This window comes from Coffea arabica, chromosome 2e (assembly GCF_036785885.1).
Source record: "Coffea arabica cultivar ET-39 chromosome 2e, Coffea Arabica ET-39 HiFi, whole genome shotgun sequence".
NCBI classification, from domain to species: domain Eukaryota; kingdom Viridiplantae; phylum Streptophyta; class Magnoliopsida; order Gentianales; family Rubiaceae; genus Coffea; species Coffea arabica.
This window is the reverse complement of record NC_092313.1, coordinates 19,527,562-19,552,784: the sequence shown is the minus strand read 5'-3', so window position 1 is coordinate 19,552,784 and position 25,223 is coordinate 19,527,562. Positions and strand designations below refer to the sequence as shown.

The 25,223-nt window shown below is 40.4% G+C and overlaps 2 protein-coding genes, 1 long non-coding RNA gene and 1 pseudogene across 4 annotated transcripts; 2 read left to right on the top strand and 2 right to left on the bottom strand.

Moving 5' to 3' along the window:
- Nucleotides 1-8,712: 8,712 nt before the first annotated feature.
- On the top strand, nt 8,713-9,634 carry LOC140036811 (uncharacterized). The gene is made up of 2 exons (XR_011840363.1): nt 8,713-8,916; nt 9,106-9,634. It is a non-coding gene; the product is annotated as an uncharacterized lncRNA (long non-coding RNA).
- Nucleotides 9,635-10,840: 1,206 nt separating this feature from the next.
- On the top strand, nt 10,841-12,807 carry LOC113731659 (7-deoxyloganetin glucosyltransferase-like). The gene is made up of 2 exons (XM_027257038.2): nt 10,841-11,635; nt 11,734-12,807. The coding sequence occupies exons 1-2, from the start codon at nt 11,119-11,121 to the stop codon at nt 12,678-12,680; spliced, it is 1,464 nt and encodes a 487-aa protein (XP_027112839.1). The 5' UTR covers nt 10,841-11,118; the 3' UTR covers nt 12,681-12,807.
- A 3,782-nt stretch (nt 12,808-16,589) lies between these two features.
- LOC113731665 (7-deoxyloganetin glucosyltransferase-like) lies at nt 16,590-18,883 on the bottom strand (annotated as a pseudogene).
- Nucleotides 18,884-21,856: 2,973 nt separating this feature from the next.
- LOC113731661 (7-deoxyloganetin glucosyltransferase) lies at nt 21,857-23,907 on the bottom strand. Of its 2 annotated transcripts, XM_072079639.1 has the most exons (3): nt 23,419-23,907; nt 23,155-23,301; nt 21,857-23,061 (listed from the first exon to the last, which is right to left on the bottom strand). In XM_072079639.1, exons 1-3 carry the CDS (start codon nt 23,657-23,659, stop codon nt 22,118-22,120), a joined length of 1,332 nt encoding a protein of 443 aa, XP_071935740.1. In that variant the 5' UTR covers nt 23,660-23,907; the 3' UTR covers nt 21,857-22,117. The 2 variants fall into 2 exon arrangements, with proteins under 2 accessions (XP_071935740.1, XP_027112841.1); XM_027257040.2 differs by having other exon boundaries at nt 23,155-23,907.
- Nucleotides 23,908-25,223: the final 1,316 nt, after the last annotated feature.

Sequence of the window (25,223 nt, the reverse complement as noted above, 5' to 3'; positions counted from 1 at the left end):
GGAAACCCGATACACTCAAGTGGAAAAACTTGTGCTGGGACTAGTCCACGCAGCTCGGCGGTTGAAGCCCTACTTCTTAGCTCATCCCATCTCCGTCAGGACCGGCCAGCCCATCCGGCAGATATTGGTACGACCCGAAGCTTCTGGTCGCCTCACCAAGTGGGCTGTCGAATTGGGAGAGTATGACTTGTCGTATGAGCCCCGCACCGCCATAAAAGCACAAGCCTTAGCCGACTTCCTGGCCGAACTCACCTTCACAGAAGGTCCAGAGTCCACCTCCGCCTTTGCCGAGGTGTCCACCTAATCCTGTGGACATTGTATGTAGATGGATCCTCTAATGGAGAAGGCAGCGGAGCTGAATTGCTCCTGGAGGGCCCCCAGGGAGAAGTGTGCTCGTACGCCCTCCGCTTGGGCTTCCCAGCCACCAATAATGAAGCCGAGTACGAGGCTCTGATCGCTGGACTCCAGGTAGCCCGTAGACTCGGCGCCCAACAGATCCATGTCCGCAGTGACTCCCAACTCGTTGTACGCCAAGTTCTTGGTGAATACGAGGCCAAGGATGAGACCATGCAACGGTACCTTTCCAAAGTTCGCCAACTCACCGCGTACTTCGAATCTTTCGAAATCCAAAGAATACCCCTGTCCCAGAATAAGCGAGCCGACGCCTTATCCCGGCTAACTTCCACTTCATTCTCTGACCTCAACAAAACAGTTTTAGTGGAAGTCCTGAGTGAACCGGGATACGTGGAAGAGGTGGCCTGCCCCGTCCACTCTGAAGATATCTGGATGACCCCGTTCATCCTCTTCTTGGGTCAGGGAGCCCTCCCCGAAAACCGAGCCGAGTCGAGAAAAATACAACGCAAGGCGGCTTGGTACGCTCTCCGCGATGGAGAGCTGTACAAACGCTCCTACCTCGACCCATGGCTGAGGTGTGTCACCCCCGAGTCAGGACGCCACATTCTCCACGAGATCCACGAAGGCCTGTGTGGAGCTCACGTCGGCCACAGGATGCTAGCCAAGAAGGCTTTGTTTCTCGGATATTTCTGGCCCTCTGTTCGCCAAGACGCCCAGGATCTCGTTCTCGGCTGCCCTTCCTGCCAAGTCCACGCACCCGAGCACCACCAGCTCTCAAACTTCATGGTTCCCATCACTTCACCCTGGCCGTTCGAGCAATGGGGGACAGACATCATAGTTCCTTTCCCCAGAGCCGTCGGAGGTTATACCTTCCTGGAAACCGCTGTGGATTATTTCACCAAGTGGGTTGAGGCCCAACCTCTGAGGACCATCACCGGGCTGGCCATTCAAAAATTCTTTTGGAAATGTATCGTTTGCCGCGTCGGCATATCTTAGATCATCATTTCGGATAATGGAAGGCAATTTGCCGAAAACCCCTTTAAAGCTTGGTGCACAAACCTTGGCATCAAACAACATTTCACTTCGGTAGATCACTCCCAGGCCAATGGTCAAGCAGAAAACTTCAACCGAACTCTCTTGCATGGTCTCAAGACCCGACTCCACCGAGTTGGGTCATCTTGGGTGGAGGAACTCCCCAGTGTCCTGTGGTCGCATCGAACCACGCCGAGATCAGCGACACAAGAGACCCCCTTCTCCTTGACCTACGGCGCCGAGGCTGTCATCCCGGCCGAGATCCTTACCCCCAACCCTCGGCTGGCAGCCTATGCCGCCGAGGTGAACAACGAAGAGAGGCAGCTGGATCTCAACCTCGTCGATGAACGAAGGGACCTCGCCTCAGTCCGGATAGCTTCCTACAAGAGCACACTGGCACACTACTACAATTCCCGCGTCAGACACCGTAGATTCCAGCCTGTAGACTTGGTTCTCAGAAAAAACTCAGTCAGCCGAGCTAAACCGCAAGAAAAATTATGCCCGAAATGGGAAGGGCCTTACCGAGTTGTGGAATCTGACCTTAAGGGATATTGTAAACTGAGTTACCGAGATGGCTCATTAGTGCCGAGGTCTTGGCACGCCGAGAAGCTCAAATTGTATTATGCTTGATTCTTAATCAAGTTATGACTTCGGATGTTATGTTATTTTTCAACATCGATATTACGCTATTAAAAAATAAGGGGGACAAGCAAGGGACGAAGTCAAAATAAGAAATTAAAGTGCTGAGATGAAAAAAATAGATGTTTCATTCAATGAAAGGACAATACAGAAGAGAATACAAGATCGAGATCAGGAGTGCTACTAAGCATCTCCCACCTCGGAATCCTACTTAAAATATCTGAGCCTAGACCCCTGTCTCGGCTCTCTCATCCGTCTCGGCTCTCTCCTGGCAGCCTTCTCGCTGGTCTCTTCCCCACCGGGGTGAAGTTCATCTCCTCCATGCACTTCGCCCACCTTTGCGCCGAGGTCTCCCTCAGTGTCCTCCTCCTCGCCCTCCTCGAACACTTCGTCGAGTTCGTACAACCACTTGTTGAACTCGTCCTGGATTTCGGCCAAGTTCCTTCCTGCCTGGATGCCTTCGGCCATCCGATCGCATAACTCCTTGGAGTCCTCATTGTAATTGGCATTGTTCCTAATTGACTCCAAGGCTTCGGAGGAGAGGTGAGTTGCGACCTCGTCCACAGCTGAAGTAAAGCCGAACATAAAGCTCGGTGTGAGCAGTTGGCCGAGGTCCCTAGTGAAGGCCTCAGACTTCCGAAAAGCATTCACGGACGAGGCTCCAGCACCCTCGAGAGCTTGTTCATGGGACTTCTTCACTTCGTCCCCCCTCTTCTGCTCTTCCTCGAGGGCTGATCTGAGACTATTCATGGTGGCCTCGGCCTCTTCACCCTTAACTTCGACTTCCTGAAGTCGCCTCTGAAGCTCCGATTTCTCGGATTCGGACACCGCCAGTTTTTTCTCCAACTCGGAGATCTGAGTCTGCAGCTTGCCGGTGTCCTGCTCCTCTACCAGAGCACAGTACCGGTGTGTCATCTCGGCCACAAAGGCTGAGTTGGAAGCCGTGGTCACCATGAGACTTTGAACCATCTCGGCCGGGGTCAGCTTCTTCATGAACTCCAAATCCCTTGGCAAGGTGGAGTGCATTACTAGCTCTTGCGCAACCCGAGAATGGCCACACCTGTCGTTGACCGAAACTTTCCAGTTCGGACACCAATGCTCGCCGGAGTGCGTCTTCTCCTTCCCGGGAAACACTGGTGGGCTATGGAAACGATGCCATAGCGAGGTCCCCGAGACTGTATTTACCGGGGGCTTCAGCTGCTTGTCTCGGCCCTGAGGAGGCGGGAGGGCCGTGACGACTCCAAGGGGCATTCCCTCTGGCACAGACGAGGTTGACCCAGTAGCCGCGGCGGCCGAGCTGTTTTGGCCTCCCGAGGTGGAAGTGCTTTTAGCCGCCGAAGTCATGGCAGCCTGTCCTTGAGACTTCTTCTTCTTCGGAGGTGCCGATGTCTCGTCAGAACTCTTCCTCTTCGGCCTCTTGGCCACTTCAGACGAGCCCGAGACTACGATGTCAGACAGTTTAGTCACTGCACAAGAAACAAATATTATCATATGCCTTAGCCGAAGTGAAAGCAAAGCTATGAAAGAAAATTACGAGGTATCTTAAGTTTAGTGGATATGAAGGGAGTCTTGTCAGGACTGAGTAAAGCTCGGCTAATTCCCCCGTCAACCAGCACGGCTTCGGGGTAGTCCTGACTGAATATCCGAAATCCTAACCCCATCAACTTCTGGAAAGCCTCCTCCTCGACATCCCCTGCGGAGGGGTCGGCTTTTACCTTAATTGGCCTCCACCAAAAATCCCTAGGGAAATCCACTCCGGACACAAAGAAGAAGTCGCGCTTCCAATTCTTTATCGAGGAGGGAGCACCAATCACGAACTTCGGGATGACATTGTTCCGATTATAGATATAAAACCATCCTTTGTCCGTCCCGTGCGCCTTGAGGGTGTAGCATCGGCGGAAGAGGTCCACAAAAGGAGTCACCTCCTGATGACGGCACAGCATCTCGAAGCCTACGAGGATGCGGACAGCGTTCGGGGTGAGCTGAGTAATCCTCACGCCGAAGTGACGAAGTACGTCTCTTAAGAATCTCGACGTCGGCATCCTCAGCCCGGCCTCTTACCCATGGGAGGCTTCTCGGCTGAGTCATCCGGCCCGGGCGGTCTAATCGCATAATGCGGCCGAAAATGGTACTTACTTAACACCTTTTCGGCCCTGTCTCGTCCTATTCGACTTCTGAACTTCGGCATCTTGCCGAAGTTGATGTTGGCTGCATCCATTGGAGCTACTGGCTCCTCCACGCCCTCGTCGCGTGGTACTTCAACGCCGAGCTCCTCGTTATAGACCATCTCGGAGCCACCCTCGCTCATCTCGGATGACTCCAACTCCGAGCCCATCTCGTCGGCTCTCACCTTGGTTGATCCTTCCTCAGAACTCGGCGTCGACCCCTTAGAGCTGGACGTCGTCACCTCTTCAGGATCCGGCCTCACCTCGGTCTGGTAGCTCGGTTGCACGGTTCTTTATGGGTTTTAGCTGTTTTGGCCATGTGTGAAAGACGAGATGAAAAGAAATATACTTACTATTGACTATGGAATCGGACGCGGTGATGACGTCGGCTGGGATCTCGGCTGACGGGATTGATCTCGGCAACACTCGTAAGGTTTGCAAATCGCAGGCAAAGAAAGAAAGTGATGGGCCATACGGTGAAAAAGACCCTCTATTTATAAGGGTTTGGGGGGGAATCCGAAGAGGCGGCAAGAATGCGAAAAGACGACCGCGTTCGAATTCAAAACGCCATGCCTCCCTCTCTCCTCATTAATGCCCCGTCCTTTCGACTGACACCCTCTGCACGAAACGTCCCACTACTTCACGACGCGACGGTTACCAGTGACCACGTCCTGTCAAATGACTCGCCCACGTGTCACGTCCCCGCATCTTCCGGAGCAGTTTCGGGACCCCGACTCTTTACGACTTCGGCACAAGGAAGCCTCGGTACCTCCCTGGCCCGGAGCTCCAGAGGCTTGGGGGGCTTATTGAGGATGCTCACATCGGCCACCCAGCATGTCCGAGGTGAACCCGCCTCGTCCCTCATCGGGGCTCATCCGTGTCTTGAGCATAACCCCTGAGCTCGGCCAGATCCCTAGTCTACCGTGTAGGTGACCTCGGCACCTCCACCTCAGCTGCACGCTGATGATGTCAAGGCATTTGACATCACCCGGGACCAGTGCTTTATCTGAAAAGCACTGGAGGAACTTAATGGCGCCTGCACAATACTCTCCGTCATCATACTCAGAAGGCTACAGTGTCAGGGTCAGGCCTCCTGACAGGGGACAAAGCCGTAATGCCAGAGAGTGGGTCCCACTGGCATGAGCCTTCCGTCCTGTCCTCTACTCTACTATAAATACCCCACACACACTCCCAACAAGTAAGCACACTGTTCATTTTGCCTATATTCTACTATATTTCTCGTTCTCATACTAACTTGATCGTCGGAGTGATCCAAGGGGAGAAGCCCCGCCACTCACTTCAGCCAAGTAGGTTCACTTCGGATATAAGAATTCACCTCACCACATTAACAAGAGAGCTGATTTCGGTTGGACTGATTACCCGCCAAAAATCACCTCTTCACCAGTAAGTCTCCACCAAGAGAAAAGCTGGCCAGATGAAGCATCGATTAGCACCTGTCCAGCCACGGAAATCAACGCTGCATGGAAACCGAAAGGAGAATTGCTGAGCCGGTGTTGTTGCATTGCAGGCGGCACATGTTCCAGTTCGACCTCCACGTCAAACCAGATGGCAAAAAATCTGTCATGTTCCAGTTGGACGTCCATCATTTTAAATGTGGAAAGATGATTAATTTAAGAACGGAGACCAACTGAACACTAAATTGCAAGTGGCCCCTAAAAAGGGCTGGCAAGTAAAACGGGTAATTTCAGAAACATCCCCCTAGATTTTTAACAATTTCACCGAACTCCCTCTCCCTTAAAAATTAAACAATTACATATACCTCCCTTGGGATTTAAAAAGACAATTTAACTCTTAAATATTTTAACGAAATTCTCTTATTTGGTATACATATATTTACAATGAGTTTCCAAATTATTTGTTAATTCTTTTTCCTTCTTATTTCTTTTTGTTAATTTTTCGTCAATGAAACTGTAGAACTGCCACTATTGTCTCTAGTTTCTATTGTAACTAAATGTCGAATTAGTACTTTTTTTTACGAGTTAATTTTATATGTAATTCAATATTTTTGTTTATCTTGTTTTCTATTTTTTTTCTTTTTAATTAACAAAAAGTGAAAAAGAAATGGGCCAAAACCAGTATTAAATTATGATAATTCCATTACTTGAAAATTTAATAAACTCTAAATGAATTTTTCAACATATTTTTTCTAGCTAATAAATCTAAATCTATAATAAAATACCATGAAAAAGTTTCCAATCTAAGCTAGTGCAATCTTTTTTTTGCTTAATGATTAATTATGAATTGATCCAAGATGTAAATAATTGTATAATAATCTTTTGTTAAAGTATTCATAGTTGTATGAAGAAATAATTGCATTTGAAGTATTATGTACCATAGTAGTCTTTAAAAAGTTATGTATACAAAAATAGTGTGATGCAATCATATCAGCTAAATACTACAATTCATACAATAGATGAAATGTATTCTCTGGAATGGTAATTAAATTTATGATGTGTGTGATTATATTGACATCGGTATTCATTTTGAGTAGAAATAAAAGGAAAGGTAGCATAGTGCATTCGTGCGTTAGTGATGTATTACTATGTAACAAAATTAATAAGTTAACCAATACAAAAAGTGAATTAATAAATGTACACGCCAATTACTATGTACGATAGTGCAAGTGTATTGAAAAAGGATAAATAAAATTAGAAGGCAAGGATAAAAAGAATAACTCAAATGCATTAGGTGTGAGAGAGGTTATTAGAAGAGACAAATTATAAATGAAATTAGTTGGAAGAGAGTTAGATGAAACAATAAGTAAAACTCAAGTAGAACAAATTAGTTGTTATACAATCAAAATCGATAATTATCGAAATTGGCAGAGTATAAATGATTAACTCAAGTGGGATTTATGGCCCGTAAGAAGGATGTGATTAAAAGTTATAGGATGGAAGCAAAGAAGAGTTAAGTATTGTCAAATTTTTTAGTGTAAGTGGCAGGTTTCGAAGTTGGAACATTTTACTTAGACTCCATCTCGCGTACCATCCAAATCATCCATTCATCTGTAAGTTTCGTCCATAGTACAAGTTAAGGTGTCACGAACATGTTCGAGTTCGGTTCATTTGAGTGAAAAAAAAGATTGATTGTATAATAAATAAATCAAACTTGAACACGATATTAGGTTCATTTAATAGTCGAGACGAGCACGATCCTATTCACAAACTATTCGAATAGTTCGTGAGCACATATATAATGACAAAGAATAAATGAATAGCAATATGAGTATATTTTTAAATATAGGATATATATGCCTTGTTTCGTAAGAAAAAGTAATTATACATGAAATGATTATTAATTAATTTGTTAAAAAAAAGCATAATTAAATTTATTCTAAATCATGAATGATTTTTAAAATGCATAATTAAATAGTTTTCAAATTGAAATTGGAGTTAGAGCTGAAACTTGAATTCGATTCATTTAATTTAACAAATTGACATCAAATTTGAAGTCAAACATATATACAAATTATTGAAACGAATTCAAGCAACATTTTTAGGTCATTTAATATTCAATCAAGGTCGAATAATGTTCATATAATATGTGAACAGATCTTGAACGTCATGTAATTAAATGGATTTGGCTCATGGAAAATATATTATACAAGTATAATAAAAGTAAGAAAATCTGTGAATCTAGTAAAATTAAATGGTAAAGAAACTGAATGGAAAGTAGATGAATGATCGCTTGCTAAGTAGAAAAAAGGCAAAAAAAAATTTTTGGGTAATTTGGCAGAGAGCAAAATGCACAAGATATTAGTAATGCTTTAAAACATTGTTAAGACTATCTGCTCGATGCAGTTACACCATTGCATAAAAATGACCTTATTGATTAAAAAAATGGGAAAATTGCCAAGTTGTACCGTTAACCTCATAAATGGGAACCTTTTTTGAGGAACTTAGTGATGCAATATGTTGCTTTAATCAAGTCCCAAAAAGTTTAAAATCGGTCAACGAATGTAACATTAATAACATATATCATAGGTGTCAATGCATCTCATTTGTATGTATAATTTTTGAATGCCTATCGTACAAAATAGTATTCACATAATTATGGATGACATAAAACGTGAATCTTAAAAATGAAATAACTAATTATATGGAAGTGTGTTGTAGTTTGTACTTATATAATTTACCTTAGTCTAAAATAGCCAATACTGAGGACATTTAAAAGAGAATTCTTCCCAAAGCAATCTAAAAATTTCTTGGAAATCTTACAAGATTGGTTCAGTGTTATGTCTCTAATAGATGGTTATAATTTGATCTGGATTTGAATTCTACTGAGAGGTACAGTAAAAATAAAAAAAATTATTGAAAAAACAACAGGATGTTTCTTTTGTCCCTTCCAGGCAATTGAAAAAATATATTCAAGATACTCATGCCTTTACAAAATACCATTTCAATTCATCTTATTTTATTCAAGATATTTGTACTCTAAGTTTGCAAAACAGTCCCCGGTGATATAGAATTATTTTCATTACCCGCTGCCGCCTCGACCGATCACTAAGTATTCACGGGTCCCATGGATAGCACTTCACTCACTGTCAAACCGGTAGGAAACCGACACCGATGGGCTGCAACCAAACAACACATGCTGGCCGTCCCCATTAGTGCTACTGCGGTGGCTCATGGCACACCACATCCTTCCAAACCATTGCTTTACTCTTCCTGGAGGCATCCACACCGTCTCCACCATATAACCATCCGTACCGTTCTCTAGCCTAATCATTATTTTTTGAATCTGATATCTTTTTATTTTTGTCTGCAAAGTTACCATGTAAAAGTGACTCTCTTTCTGGATATGAAAACGTAATATACCACGCACGGCCAAAAGAAAAGGTTTTTGGGCTTTTACCTTTTTTTTTTTTTTTTTTTTTTTTTTTTTGTCAACACAGGGGTATCTGGGGGTAGCGGTCTGGGACTGGATACCTGACACCGCCGTTAACCCCAACTAATCCCACTGCGCCTGAGAGAGCGGGCCCCACCGAATCATCAGGAATTTACCCCGGCTGCCCGAGCTCGGAATCGAACCCAGGCCCTTCTCACTCAATGGAGCTACAAGGACCGCCCGAGCAAACCGTGGGGGGCTGGGCTTTTACCTGTTTGATTTCTCCGATTTGCACGTCCTATTATTCCACATAGCGTCAGTGTGTGGCAAGTCAAAAAGCGAGGGAATATTCTGAATCACAGCATAGGTTGCAGCACCCCGGCATAAAACTATAAATGGATCCCGTGGCCGTGGGAAAGGGGCACAGACAACCACGTGTTTAATTGTACAGCGCAGTTAATTGCGGGAATGAGTTCAATTCGAAATAGGATGGATGAAATTGATTATATTAGTGTGTGTATCTATTGTGTTATTGTTTAGATTGCACTGTACAATTGAGATTTGATAGATTGTAGAAGCCCTTGATCCAATCCCACGAGACCATGAGCCTAATAAAGCAAGCTTTCTGAAATTTGTCCAACTTCTAGACGACAATAAAAGATCGGGAGAACAGAAAGCCAGAAACAGCTAACAGGCTACACGTTCGCTCCCCCAATCTTGAATGAAAATCTGAAGGGAAATCAGAATAGCTCTGAATTAGTTAGTTGCTCTTTTGTCACCTCTTCAAAAAAAAAAAAAACAGTTCCACTTTGATTCCTGGAGGACAAAGCCGATAACAGGATGAAATGCTACATAAGCTGGAAAGACCTTCCACTGTTCAAGAAAGAAAGACAGAGAAGCTCTTCGTTAAAATGCATCTGTAGTGATATTCATACTTCTTCATTTCCAAATTCAGTTTTTTTTTTTTTTTTGGGCCAGGCGGGGATGGGGAAATTCTTCATTTCTGAATTCAAAATGGTACCTTAATCTTTTCCTGTATACATAATTGGTAGTTATTTCTTGATTATCAGGTGCCCCATAATTTATTTTTTCAAATCCAAAATCCAAAACAAACTTGACAGCTTCCTTCAACTTCTTCATTTTCATTGCTTGTTTGATTTGTTTAAAAAACTGTCTTTGTCGGCAAGACCAAAAGAGGAAAGAGATTAGCTGTCATTGAGCTTTCGTTTGGGTTTTGTTCGTTGTTTGTTGTTTGATAGCCCAAGTGGGAAGGTCGGCAGGAGGAGCAGCAGGTAACTCAATAGCGTAAATGGGAAATGGAATTTCCTCAATAATGGGCATTGTACAGTACCCAGTGATGTGTCTTTGTATGACTTGAAGATTAGCTAGCAATGATAGCTGTGAGGCTTAACATTAATTAATGATCTAGTTAGTGGCCAGAGATCAAGGAAAACAAGATGGACTTGATTTGTGGTATTATTGACTCTGCGTCTAACACGTTCTAAATGTCAATGATATATAATAATAAGGCTGTGGCTGTATTGCTGTTTATTTCTGTAATCAGAATAGCCCATTTTTTATCCCTGAAAAGATGGATGGAGATGCCATACCCATACCCATATGGTGGTGTTCAGGTGCCGTAACACGGTTGCTCAGTCAAATGCAGGTGGCCTGGTTACTTGTGATGACAAAAAATGCATCGGCCATCGACGTCTTTGGTTCCAAAATGTTTGGGAATACCAAAAACTTTTGTCTACTCTTTTAACCCCTAACATTTAACCCCCATCGATGATCGAACACCATTTTTGCCCCCTCTCCTTTTTCAGGTCAAATAAAACAGCAAATGAATAAAATACTATCACAGTCAATTATAATAATGTGTTTCGCATTAATTAGAGTTCCAGTAGATATTATTGTGATCAAGAGGATTAGAGAAAAAAAAATTTTTTTTTTTTAAAAAGAGAGAGCACCAACTTGCAGAGTCCATGGAAATTTCGTTATAAAAGGAGGTCATCATAGCCTGCATTCCCAAGGCCCGCATTCTTTGAAAATTTATTAGTGCTGCTAGTAATTGAGAAGGATGGGTGCAGTTGCAGCAAATGATCTCAAGCCTCATGCTGTATGCGTACCATATCCAGCACAGGGTCATATCAACCCAATGCTCAAACTAGCTAAGCTCCTCCACCACAAAGGCTTCCACATAACCTTTGTCAACACAGAATACAACCACAACCGCCTGTTGAAATCAAGAGGCCCCAACTCCCTGGATGGCCTGCCGGATTTCAGGTTCGAGGCCATCCCTGATGGCCTGCCGCCTACTGATGCCGACTCCACCCAAGACATACCCTCTCTCTGTGATTCCACATCCAAGACATGTTTAGCTCCCTTTTCCAGCCTCCTTTCCAGGCTTAACAACGCCGCCCCGGACGTCCCTCCGGTGACTTGCATAGTCTCTGATGGTTGCATGAGCTTCACCGTTGAAGCTGCCCGCCAATTTGGCCTTCCTGAAGCGCTTTTCTGGACCCCTAGTGCTTGCGGCCTTTTGGGGTACACGCAGTATTCCCACCTGGTTGAACGGGGATATACGCCTCTCAAAGGTACGTTTGTGATCTGATGACACTTTGATAACTAAGTATGCACAAGATTACTTTTTTAATTAATTACTCATCAATTTGTCCGTAATTTGGATCAACAGATATGAGCTATCTGACGAATGGTTATTTGGAAACCAAACTTGATTGGATTCCTGGAATGAGGAACGACATACGACTGAGGGATCTTCCAAGTTTCATAAGAACAACGGCAGCAGATGATATTATGTTCAACTTCGTCGTTCACGAAGTTAACAATATTCCCAAAGGCACGGCTGTTGTTTTGAACTCCTTTTATGAGTTGGAGCACGATGCCTTCGACGCTCTTTCCGCCATGTATCCTCGCGTCTTTAGCATCGGCCCATTACAACTAATGCTTAATCAAATTCAAGACGAAGGACTCAAATCAATCGGTTCAAATCTCTGGAAAGAAGACCCAGTTTGCATCGAATGGCTGGACGACAAAGAGCCAAACTCGGTGGTGTATGTGAACTTTGGCAGCATCACAGTCATGACGGCTCACCAGCTTACAGAGTTCGCCTGGGGACTTGCAAACAGCAAGAAATCATTCCTGTGGATCATAAGGCCTGATATAGTCGCCGGTGACACGGCCATGCTGCCACCTGAATTCGTGACGGAAACTAAAGAAAGAGGCAAGCTAGCAAGCTGGTGCCCCCAAGAAGAAGTTCTGAAACACCCTGCAATTGGAGGGTTCTTGACGCACAGCGGATGGAACTCGACTTTGGAGAGTGTATGTGGAGGTGTGCCGGTGATCTGCTGGCCTTTTTTCGCGGAGCAGCAGACCAACTGCAGGTACAGCTGTGTCGAGTGGGAAATGGGGATGGAGATCGACAATGATGTGAAGAGGGACGAAGTAGAGTTGCTGGTGAGAGAGCTGATGGATGGTGAGAAAGGGGAAAAGATGAGGAACAAGGCTTTGGAGTGGAAGAGCAAAGCCGAAGCAGCAGCAGGACCAGATGGACCGTGTTTCCAGAATTTGGACCAACTCATCAACGATTTGCTTCTCCCTAAGATTAAATTGTCTCAATAATTAACAAATCCCCGGATGAGGTGGAAATCCTTTGCATTTGATTCGATGATTTTATTGTCTGAAAAAAGAGGATTTTTTTTTTTTTTTGGGAGGAAACTATGATTGCTAAAGAAATCTTTTTGGACAATGATTGATGTGTTCTTTTTGCCTACAACTCCAATTTTTTCTCTCCCTCTCTCTTTTTTCGGTTTTGTTGGGTGAGGGGTTGGTGCGGGTGGGGTTTGACACAGACGGAAGTGAGGAAGTCTACTCCGATGTGCTAATACACTACCTTCGATGTGCATACCAATGGACAGGGTCGAACTACCTTTGGAATTAGTGCACGTTATGTTTTTTTTTTCTTTGAAGTGATTATGCACTAAAATTTAAGTTTAAAACCAACATTAAACACGTAGTCATGAATAACCTTTAGCATCGAGCTTATCAAACAAAGTCAAAATTTAGGGGTAACGCTTAATCGAGAAATTGACAATCGAATTTGAATGTTTATTCCCATGCTGTTTTATCAAACTCTAGGGTTTGGATATGAATTAGTTTTATTGATTTCTAGTTGAGCGGGATCCGATATCGGACCTAGATTGGATTGGCTAACCTTTTTTTTTTTTTCTTAATTTAATTTTCAATTTTGAACATCCCTACATGCATGTGTGTGTTGTTCATGAAGAAAACCTCTAATGCTAAATATGGGTTCTATTACTCAATAAATATGCTTTATAAATTGTTGCTATTTTATTAATAGCATAAGAGTATGTTATTTGTCAACAGCACAAGGATAGAAATGTCAACATATTTAAGCAGTACATTTTTCAAATAAAATAATTGTCACAAATACCGAACAAAATATTCTATTTTCCAGTGGATAAAGTGCCTATTATTTTCATTAAGGGGGGAAAAGTGTTATCACCCCGGCTTTCCGCGGGAAAAAGAAGAGGGGAGGGGGGAGGAGTTTTATTAAACCTAAAATTTATTTATCTTTTCTATGTATTAAATTGGATTTTGTTTAGATTTAACATGTGTTCATCTTTGTCATTGTGCAAGCGTTCGCTTTCATATTTTTCGCTTGCATTAATTCGTGGTCCATTACATGCTATTACTTGCCCAAAAAAACCTTTCTTTTTTTTGCCTCGTTTTGAGAGGAATTCTTGGATATATAGTACCATCAAGAAAAAGACGACTAGTTATTACTACATCACCCGGTTGAGATTTGGGCATATATGTTGAAGCACTCAGGTCTTACCGTAAATTCTGCACGTAAAACTGAAACAAAATGCCCTTTGGTCCAGATTTTTTTTTTTTTTTTTGGGGCCGGGGTCAAACTTTCCTACCACACGTACGTAAATGCATGGAAAATTTGCATGGAATCGAAAAACTTGCACGTACACTGGAAGTCACCATAGCTGTTGAATGACATATTTTTGGAACTTTAAAAGAAACGAAACCTTTTAAACGGATTGCCATTTTGAACGGTTTTAGCAGCAGCACTAACAAGAGACGAGACTCTAGAATATCTAATTATGATAGCTAAAAGCGCTTGATTACAAAAACTCCTTGTAGTCTCCGATTAAGTAAATTTTCGTTGAGATTTTGAAAATGCTTTTCCCAACTTGGTTTATAGCTGAACGGTCGATAATTCAAAGTAAAACTTGTTTCTCCTCTGGCTGGTTTTGTTTGGAAAGTAATTTTTCAAAAAAACAATTACTACATTTTCCGTGAACATATTTTTTTTAATCACCTTTTTATCTCACACATATCAAATCGCTACAGTAATATTTTTACAAAAAAAAATTCAAAAATTGCAATCCAAACAAACACCCTTTTTTTTTTTTGAAAAAAAAAGGACGAAACAGCCACTAATGCATGTATTTAAAAAAAGTTCAAATTTCTGATTCTGTAGCAGGGCAGGGCGGAAATTTGGGGCTAACATGTGTTAGTAATTAAGTGGAATGATGTGACTTATGTGAAGTTCACTTTAAGACAACCCTAATCCCCCGGGCGCAACATCCATTATCAAATACTAGACTACTACTACTAGTAGTGTATTTATCGACATCACGCATCTCCCAAATCATGTTATCCCGATGTGATGTTTTCACTATCTTCGTTTTGTATTTATTTATTTATTTTTGGCAAGATCGTTATCTTCTTTATGATATCGGTTTACAATAGACTAACATATGTTAGTCTTTGTGCATTGCAATTTTATGTTCTTCCTTGATAGATCTATCTTGCTCTGAACAAAAAATTAATAGAAGAATGGTTTATCGGAAGTTACTTCTGGATTTGTAAGCTAATGAATGTTTGCGAAATTGATTAATTGCTAAATTCGTAAAATTAACTCCAGACACTGCAATGCTAATCCTGTTCAAGAAAGTGCTTTAGACTTTATCCCAAAAATAAAGGGGAAGTGCTATTAGGGGGTGTGCATCCCAATTCGTACATTTTGAAACGGAAAACCGATTTTCATTCCATTTTCTGATTTGTCGATTTCAAAATTTTTGATTTTAATTTGAATTCGATTGATAAATTGAAAATTTTCGATTTTGCACCACGCTCCTAATCATGATTTGCAGACATCCTGTTCCTTCTAATCACGATGTGACTTGTGTTCCCATTTTTGTGACTTAACGGGAAGTGCTACGGTCCAGACTTGTAAAATCGAAACGGTCGTCTTCCTCTGGCAGACGCAAGTCGCAACTTGCAAGAATAGGTCCAACCTTCGACGGTCCAGTTCTCCAAGTCCAAGAACAGCTCCGGTCGTCTTCCTCCAGTCACAAGAAGTAACAATTTCTGTCATTGGAAACTCTACATTTATTCTTGTTAATCAATTATTTGTTCCAAGTGTATACGGGAAAATAAAGGGTTTATGGGTTGGAAAATTTTATGAAATGGGTGCGCCTTCAATAATAAAATTTTCAAAAAGATGATGCAAATTTTGCTCCACTCGAGCTTGAGCCTACCTTTTGCTTGGTCGAGCTGAGTTCGATTCCATTTTCTTTACTCGTCAAGATTAAGTTCGAATTCAATCCTACACATAAACAAGTCAAACTAGGATCGATAAGACTTGTTTGCGGTCCTACTTTCAAGAAATTGGCGCAGCCGGTTTGCTGTCTTAGTTTTGTACTTTGTTTAGTCACTTTTGAGTTTCGACTTAATGTTTCATCGAGTTACCCACCCTACAATCGTGCTTTGTCGGGCAACTGGGAAAGCCTGCGCTCTGTCGTTCGTCTAAATTTCTTCAGTCTTAACTTGTCATGAAGTTTTTTTCTTAATTGATATTATACCAAATTTAAGCCCAACATAGAATTCAACTTGTGCTAATAGTTTTGGGAGTTTTTTGTGCTACAATTCTGCGATGCATTTAAAATGTCGAGCCTCTCCCAAGAAATTGATGTTGTAGCAATCCACCAGACAAATTGTATGTGGTGCGTAATGAATTTTGGAACGGAGATATATTGAGAAAGATGTGAAGAGAGATAAGGTGGAGATGCTTGTGAGAGAGCTCGTGGATGGAGAGAGGGGACAAAAAAGATGAGGAGTAAGGCTTTGGATATACTATATTAGAACTATACATTATACAATGCCAAAGCAGCTGTGGCACGCACTCCATTGATCTTCTTCCCAGAACTTTAACAAGCTTTTGAAGGAGATGACTCTGCATAATTCATCCCGATGATGAGGAGGCAAAGGTGGAAATTCTTTAATTTTGTTACAAAGTTTCGAGGAAACTGGGGTTTATTATAATTGTTTACACCGGAATAAATACAGTAGTTAACTACCAGAAAAACTCCATTGGTACCTCGAATTTAGAACGAGTGTAACAGCTTCATAGCACGAATGTAGTGTAGATAAATCCGCATTCCTTTTTTTCAATAAAGAAAACAATCCAGTGCAAGACAATAAAGATATATATGTGGTAAGAATCTTTCAGGACAAGATTTTTGCTCGAAGGCCAAGTAATGTACAGCTCAAAATCCTTGTGGCCTACGTACAACTCTTTAACTTGTGACTGCATAATTCAGTTCTCACTTTTCAAATGATGCCCTTTTCTAATTTAGCTTTTGATAGTATAACTTCCTTCACAAGTCTATTAAAATTCAAGTATGATGAACCATCAAGGCCAGTTGCTTCTTCTGCCTTCAGCTTCCAGTCCGTAGCTTTTCTCTCCATCTCTCTTCCTTTATCTCCTTCGATCAATTCTCTCACGATTTTTTCCACTTCATTTCTTTTCACATTTGTATCAATCTCCATCCCGATGCCCCATTCTTGACATGCATACCTACAATTGATAAGTTGATCAGCAAAAAATGGCCAACAAATCACGGGCACACCACAGCACAAGCTTTCCAAAATTGAGTTCCATCCACTATGTGCAAGAATCCTCCGGTTGAGGAATGTTTGAGCACTTGCTCTTGAGCGCACCACCCTGTAATCATACCTCTTTCTTTAGTTTCTTCAACAAATTCAGGTGACAAAATTGCAGAATCGCCCACAACAAGGTCGGGTCTTAATATCCACAGGAAACTTTTGTTACTGTTAGCTAGTCCCCAAGCAAACTCCACCAGTTGTTCTGGCGTCAGCGCAGCTATGCTGCCAAAGTTTACATAGAGCACTGAATTTGCTTCCTTTGTGTTCAACCATTGAATGCACTCTGCGTCTTCTTTCCATAAGTTGGATCCAATAGATTGATGACTATCTTGTGGAAGCTGATTGAACAAAAGCTGAAGAGGGCCAATGGCGTATATTGGAGGACACATGCTCGAAAGAGAATTTAGAACATCGAACTCAAGGGAGTCAAATGTATTGATCATCAATGCCGATGCTTGGGAAGCTCTCGCAGATTCAGTTATGGCGAAGTTTAGCATTATGTTGTCTGGATCTGTTGTTCGAATAAAGCTGGGGAAGTCTCTTAGACGTATCTCAGGCATTCCTGGAAGCCAATCCATTTTGGTGTCTAAATATCCGTTTGTCAGATAAATTGCATCTGTTGTTACAAAAAGGTCGCACAAGTATTGGCATCATTCATCTGAGCGATCACTTCCAAGAAATGTAATTAAGCGCACAACTATTCTGCTCCAAGCATCTCAAGGGAAAATGCTCTATAGCACTAAAATTTGATGCATTTGAAGTACCCTTTGAAAGTTAAAAAGAGTACCTCTTAAGTCTGGATACAGTACCTTTACTTTATATGACAATAGCAAAGCACCAACCGTATTTAGGACTTTCCAGTAGTCATGCAGTAGAACCACATTGCATTATAATGTTTTAGATTCCCCATTTTAACTGACATCTATTAAATTGGAAAAGAACTCGTATCCAAAGTTTTATGATATCCGTCTGTTGCTTGTCTCATGATAATGACATGTGATTAAATCTTGAAATTAATTGTTGTCAAATTTAATCTCTGTCAAAGGAAACAGTTGATTAATGAAAACACAAAGACCACTGTTTTTTTTTTTTTTTAAATAAACAAGTACCAAGAAACAGCTAAAATTTTCTCATTTATCAGCAATCTTAGACACCTCAAAGAATCTACAATCTAGTTATGCGAGTAAATCAAATTGAACCATTAAAATACCTTTAAGAGGCACGAGTCCCCTTTTCACGAGATGTTCAACATGTTTATAGCACATCAAGCTGCAGGCATTAGCAGTCCGAAAAAGAACACCAGGGACCCCAATTTCCTCAGCAGCTTCAAGAGCAAAGGACATGATTGCGTCAGAAATTATACATGTTACAGGAGGAACATTCAAAGATTCTGGTGCATCATTGAGTCTCTTTATTAGTTCCCGAAGAGGGCCAAAGCAATGGTTTCGAGTCGAATCACATAGTGATGGAATGTCTTGTGTTGCATTATTATCATCAGTTGAAGTTGAGAGGCCATCTGGGATAGCTTTGAACTGAAAATCTGAAAAGCCATCAAGAGACTTGGGACCTCTGGCTTTGAGCAAACGCCTGTGATTGTATTCTGTGTTGACAAAAGTGATGTGAAAGCCTCTGTGGTAAAGAAGTATGGCTAGTTTCAGCAAAGGACTTATGTGACCCTGCGCTGGAAATGGTAAGCATACTGCATGTGGCTTTTGAAAGTCATGAATATTTATTAAAGAATCCATCTCTTATTTGTTCCTTCTTTTGCACTTCTTTAGCTCCACAGATTTATAGAACATCATGCACAGACCAAGTCTCTGAAGGAGAAATCTCTGTGTTATTTCATTTTATCCCCTTAGAGTAAGCAAAAATCTCAATTGCCCATTTGGATTTCTATTTTCTAGAGTTTTTGTAGAAAAATATATTATAGTGATTTGATGTATGTGATGTAAAAAAGGTGATTGAAAAATGTGTTCACGAAAAAATATAAAAATTTTTTAGGAAAAAATGCCAATACAAAAGGAATCCAAATTTTTTTTTAGTCATAGAAAATGGTTCTATGATATTTTTATAACATTGTGCAAATATATATTGACATGTACCGATAGTTATTATAATTTTCATTATACCTTTGGGCATGGGTAGTATAATTGTAGTTTTCATATGACAAATGCCCCTTAAAAAAAGATATATGCATCAAATTTTGATTTTAAATTCATTGCGCTTGGTGACCGCTAACACGTTGGACTTTGAATTATTTAAAAAAAACACAGACAAAAGAAACCTTCCATGTCCACACCCAAAAGCAAAATAAAATTCTAACAAAAAAGAAAAAAAAAGAAGAAGAAGAAGAAGAAGAATCAGACCATGAGACTCCTCCATCTATTCTTCAGTCCTTCAGTACATACAAGGACAAGTGACAACTGACAACCATTGTATGTCATTGGCAGGATTTGAATTATTGACGACAAGTGTGGGCCTTTGAATTATTGAAGTTTCCGTGGTCCGATGATTGAACTTACTCGCGGAACGTCAAAAATTACTCAGTGATGGTGCACGAGGTTGTCACGAGCTGTTGGATTGTCGATAGGACTTGAGCAGTAGGAGCGTCAATACGGTCGGGCAGCTTGAGCTTGGTCCGCTCGACTCGATAAAAAGTCTAATGAACTTAACCTTTCATTGAATTGGGTTTAAGTATTAAATTCGATTTATATATGAGTTTAGTTTAGATTTTATTAGACTCAAATTCAATATAAGTCCTAACAGTTAATCTGTATCTATATGCATACATACATACATATATATAATACATTTATACTTTGGTATTTATAATTATGTATCCAAATAACTACATTGCAGCACTGTTGTCACAGATGGGGCTTTTGATGCTCAGTTGGTGAGTGGTGGTATGGATTTTGTGGTTTTAAATTCTCCTGGTCGGGTAATGCACAAAATCTCCAAGAAGCTATTTGTAATTTGCAGAATCTGCAGTTCAAGCGGAAGCATTAGCTTGTCTGGAAGAGCATTAGTGTCGGCAATGAGGCTTTAGTCCTGTTTGATCACCAATTTAACACTTAAATTTAATAGGTTTAGATCTTAACATATTTAGACTGTTTGATAATCAAAAATTGAACATTTGAATTAATTAACTGACACTGAATTTTCTAAACAAAACTTGCTCCTAAAATTAAGTAAGCTATTCACTTATCACTGAATGTGATATACACTCAAATGTATTAGATTTACTATTTAACAATTCAATAATTTAATGGATTCAAATTTCATATTTCAGATTTTAGATTTCAATTTTATCAAACGGACCTTTATTGTACCTCTCTACCAGTCAAAACTGATTGTATGTTATTGTTTATCCTATCTTTGCACGTTATCTGGCTCACCCCCAATGTTAGGAATGTCATTAATGATGTTATAACTATGTCGTCTTTCTATTCTAAGTTGTATTAGGTAGGGCTGCAAACGAACCGAACCGAACCGCTCGCGAGTGGCTCGAGTCAAGCTCGACTCGAGTTGGATCAATATCGAGCTCGAGCTGGCTCAAGTCGAAATTGAGCTCGAACTCGAGCTCAAAATATTAAGCTCGGCTCGGGCATATATATATATTTTTTTATTTTTATTTTTTAAAGTATATATACATATTTTTTTATTTTAAGCATATATTTTTTTTATATTTTTATTTTAATAGTAAAATTACATATATATCCTTAATATTTTATTATTTATTAAGAAAAAATTATTATTTTATTTATTTTTTAAAAAATAAAATAATTATTTTTTATTTTTTTCGAGCTTGAGCTCGAGTTTTAAATTGTCAGCTCGTCGAGCTCGAGCTCGAGTTCGAGTTCAATAAAATTAAGTCAAGATTCGACTCGATTAGGCCAAAACTCAACTCGGTTCGACTCGTTTGCAGCCCTAGTATTAGATAAAGTTGGCAAGGATCAAGTCCTTCTTGCCCATGAGTTAGCGGTCGCTATAATGTTACTGCTACCTCTCATTAATATTAATTTTCTGTTTGTGTTTTTCACAAAAAAGTTTTAATGTTGTAGTTCTATGGATATTAAATTAGCTTGGGAACTGAATAACTAAAGTAATTATATTAAGAAAATTAATGAACAATAAGTGAGTTTTAGTTAAACCCAAATTTGGCTCATAACCCAAATATTTTGTGATTCAAGTATTAGTTTCACGTTTATCAACTTGAAACTTATAATCCGAGATCCGCAAATGATACTAACTATATGAGTCGAGTTTGGACTTGTTAAAACCCGACTTACATGGCCTAATTGACAGTGTAGCACGAGGTATCATGTTCAATTTTTTTAAGTTTTCTTTTTCATTCTACATTCATCCCCTGTCCTTCATGCCTTAAATTATGGTAAGAGGTCATACAACTTTCTTTTAAAAATGAAGTGGGAAAGAAAAATTTTAAGCTCTCTGTATCTCTCTCTCTCAAGGTTGATTTCAAATCTTTTAAAGGAAAATAAAAAAATCGGAGGCCAACCAGTCAAATCAAAGATCTTACTATCACTTAACAATTTTTTTTTTTTAAAGATGAGAATTAAGCACCCTTATGTGTTTACTGGATTCGGAATCATCATATTCACAGACTTCTTTTCATTTTTATTATCTATTAAATTTCAAAGAGTTATTGCAAATATACCAATTTTTTTTTTGTTTTTAACTGGTGATCATAGACGATTACAACTGAGTTCTACAAGCACATCCCATAACATAAAATGAAACAGCTACTATATCGAGAGAGAGAGAGAGAGAGAGAAGTTAAGCATCAAAGATGCAAAATTGGAATCAGCCCAAATTTACTTGATCAGGGCAGAAGTCGATCCCACAAGATAAGTTGAAGCTCAAGCCATGAGAATAGGAAACGTGCATGCATTATCTTGGTTGCTGCATACTTGCAAGTAACCTTTATCTAAAATCTGGATAATTAGGTACAGGCCAACATGCATGCATTTTCTTGATTACTGCATATTTGCAAGTTACCTTTAACTAAAATCTGGAAATTAGGCATTGTTGGGTTGGAGTGATGAAATGAGCTAAGGCTTTTGGGCACGAGATTCCCCTCTTAGGTGATTTACCAGCAATTTGAAGTTGTTGTAAGATGTCCCACCAGGCTTTGTAGCCCTATCTGCTTTATCCTTCCATTCCATGATCTTTTCCTTCATTTCCTTTCCTTTGCTTCCCTCCATTAACTCCCTTACTAGCCCTTCTACTTCATCTCTTTTAACATTATTATCAATCTCCATTCCAATTTCCCATTTGGTACAAATGTAAAGACAATTTGTTGGTTGTTCACCAAAAAAAGGCCAACAAACCATTGGCACGCCTTCACAAATGCTTTCCAATGTTGAATTCCACCCACAGTGTGTCAAGAATCCTCCAATCGAAGGATGGCCGAGAATTTTCTCTTGTGGGCACCAATCAAGCAGCAGTCCTCTGTCCTTGATTTCATCCAAGAAATCATGAGATATGACCTGTGTCCCACCATTTACAAGATTAGGCCTAATCACCCACAAGAATGGATGTTTACTATTGGCTAATCCCCAACCAAACTCCCTCAACTGACCTGGAGTCAAAATTACCAAACTCCCATAGTTCACATACACAACTGATCCAGGTTTCTTCTTGTCAAGCCAATCTATGCATCCCATGTCCTGTTTCCACAAGCTGGAATCGAGGGAATCCAAATTCCCTCCGCGGAGTTGTTGTTCAAGCATTGATAGGGGTCCAATCGTGTACAAAGTTGGAAACTTTATTCTTATAGCATCTAAAACTTCTTTTTCCAAATCTTCAAATGAGTTGAGAATTAAGCTGCTTGTCCTCAGAGCATTTTGTAGTGACTTTAGGTTGTAATTGAACATTATGTCTCCAGGATTCGTGGATTGGACGAACGAGGGAAGGTCTTTTAGTCGAATCCCTTTCATTGCCGGTATCCAATCAAGCTCAGTATCAAGATATCCATTAGAAAAGCAGCTTTCATCTGGAAAAGAGGTTGTTTGCATCATGTAGATACTCTTATAAATTATTATCAGAATAGTCACAGAAAAAAAGACCCAAATATGCATCATGATACCTGTCAGGGGAAAGTAGCCTCTTTCTCTGAGCTCTTCGTACTGAAGATAGCCTAACATCCCGCAAGCACTGGGCGTAAAGAACAGGATTTCGGGGATTCGGAATTCTCGAGCTACTTCCAAAGTGAAGCTCATGACACCATCAGAAACTATGCAAGAAACAGGTGGAACATCAGGGGAAGAGTTCAGTTCCGATATGAGTTGCTTGAATGATTGTTTGCAGTGCACAGGCATGGCTACGCACAGGTCAGGAAGATCCAATATACCTCGCTGGTTGGACGCTGGCAAGCCATCAGCAACGGTCCGGAATTGAAAATCGTCATGTATTATGTCTAGTGGATCTGAATCCTTGGACTTGAGCAATCTGTTATAGTTGAATTCTGTGTGGACGAAAGTGATGTGAAATCCGGTATAATGAAGAAGCTTGGCAAGTTTTAGCATGGGATTAATGTGGCCTTGGGCTGGGAGTGGGATACAAACTACATGAGGTTTCCTGCTGGACTCCATTCCGATTTCTCGATTGGGTTACTTGTAACTGTTAAAGAGTGGAAAAGATAAGACACCGCTGTGAAGATGCAAGGCGGAGGGTGGAGCTTTGGGCTTGAAGATGCACTCCAGAACATGGTTCAAAGACTCGGGCCGAGTCGTCACCAGAACGAAGCTCTCCAATATGATACCGAAACAAAATGACTCTAAGATAATGGATCACCGAGAACTCAACTAAGACAGCTTCGAAGCAGATAGAAACTGCCGAATCGTCCGAATCATCCCTAGTCGATTTGAACTTTTATTATTTTTGCTAATTTTTTTTAATTATTTTTGTTTATCATATTTTTTATATAATTCATAATTTTTAAAATATTAAATATTTTAAAATTTACGTCTTGTCGAAACCACAATCAATATACCGAAATCGATGTCAAACGATCCACGAATGGGACCGCAACTTTGAACCGTGCTCCAAAATAATCAAATCAGACCCGTGACTAATAATTCTTGTCTTTTTCTTTTTGGTCTGCTGACTCTGCTCCCAAATTGCCTCTCCCCTTAAACCAATATAATGACTGGTGGTAATTAATTTCAAACGTTGAACTTTTGTCTTTAATTGGCTGGGGTACCACTTCTACATTTGACTTCATCTGAAGATAAGGCAGTGGCGTGAAGCGTGAACCTAGGCAGAGTCTTTTGGAATTGAGAAGACGCATCTTAAGAACAGAGAAATGAAGTCTAAAAAATAGGCAATAATTTTGGTCAGTCTTCCGTTTTAATGTCGTAGGAGTGGCATTTTGCCCAAAATGGTCCTTTAACTATTAAAGAGTCTGTCACCTAAATATTGTCCATTTGAATTAGCTGTTTTTTAAGGTATTTTTGAAAAATTTTACCGTAACAGTGTATATGAAAAATTTTTATAAAAATTTTGATATATTGTATGAATGAGATGTTTTTTGAGTTATTGTATATTATCAATTCAAACAGATGCTGGCGCAGCAGCCATACCCGCCCTCATATATATTTATATTTTTTGTTCTTTTTTCCGTTCTTTGGGATGCGAAACGCCACCTTCGTTGAGCTTGGATTGTTATCTATTTTGGTGATATAATCTCCAAAATAGATAAGTACAAACTATTTATTGGACAATTACGTTCTCTCTCTCTCCACAAGTGTTAGTAGGATAAAATCAAGCAAAAAGGGAGGGAAAAAAAACTCTCAAGGAAAAAAAAAAAAAAAGAAAAATCCAATGCTAGCCAGAAAATGGTCGTTGCTTTGCTACATACAAAATCGGCAATTATATACATTTTCTCTATTGGATGGATGGTCACATCGACGATAACTTTTTCTCGTAACTGGCACGGCATCCTCTTTAGTTTATTAGTACTACAGTTCTTAAAGCCAATAGGATTTCAATATAATTACCCTTTTGTTTCTGCGGGCTCTGGGTGCATAAATTGCACGTATGTTTTTACTACCAAGACAGACACAAAGGGAGATGTCCTGAATAGCCAAGTAGCAAATTCAGGGAGCTTTTCTAGATTTCATTTCAGCTATAGCGTGTTTATCATGAAATCGATCC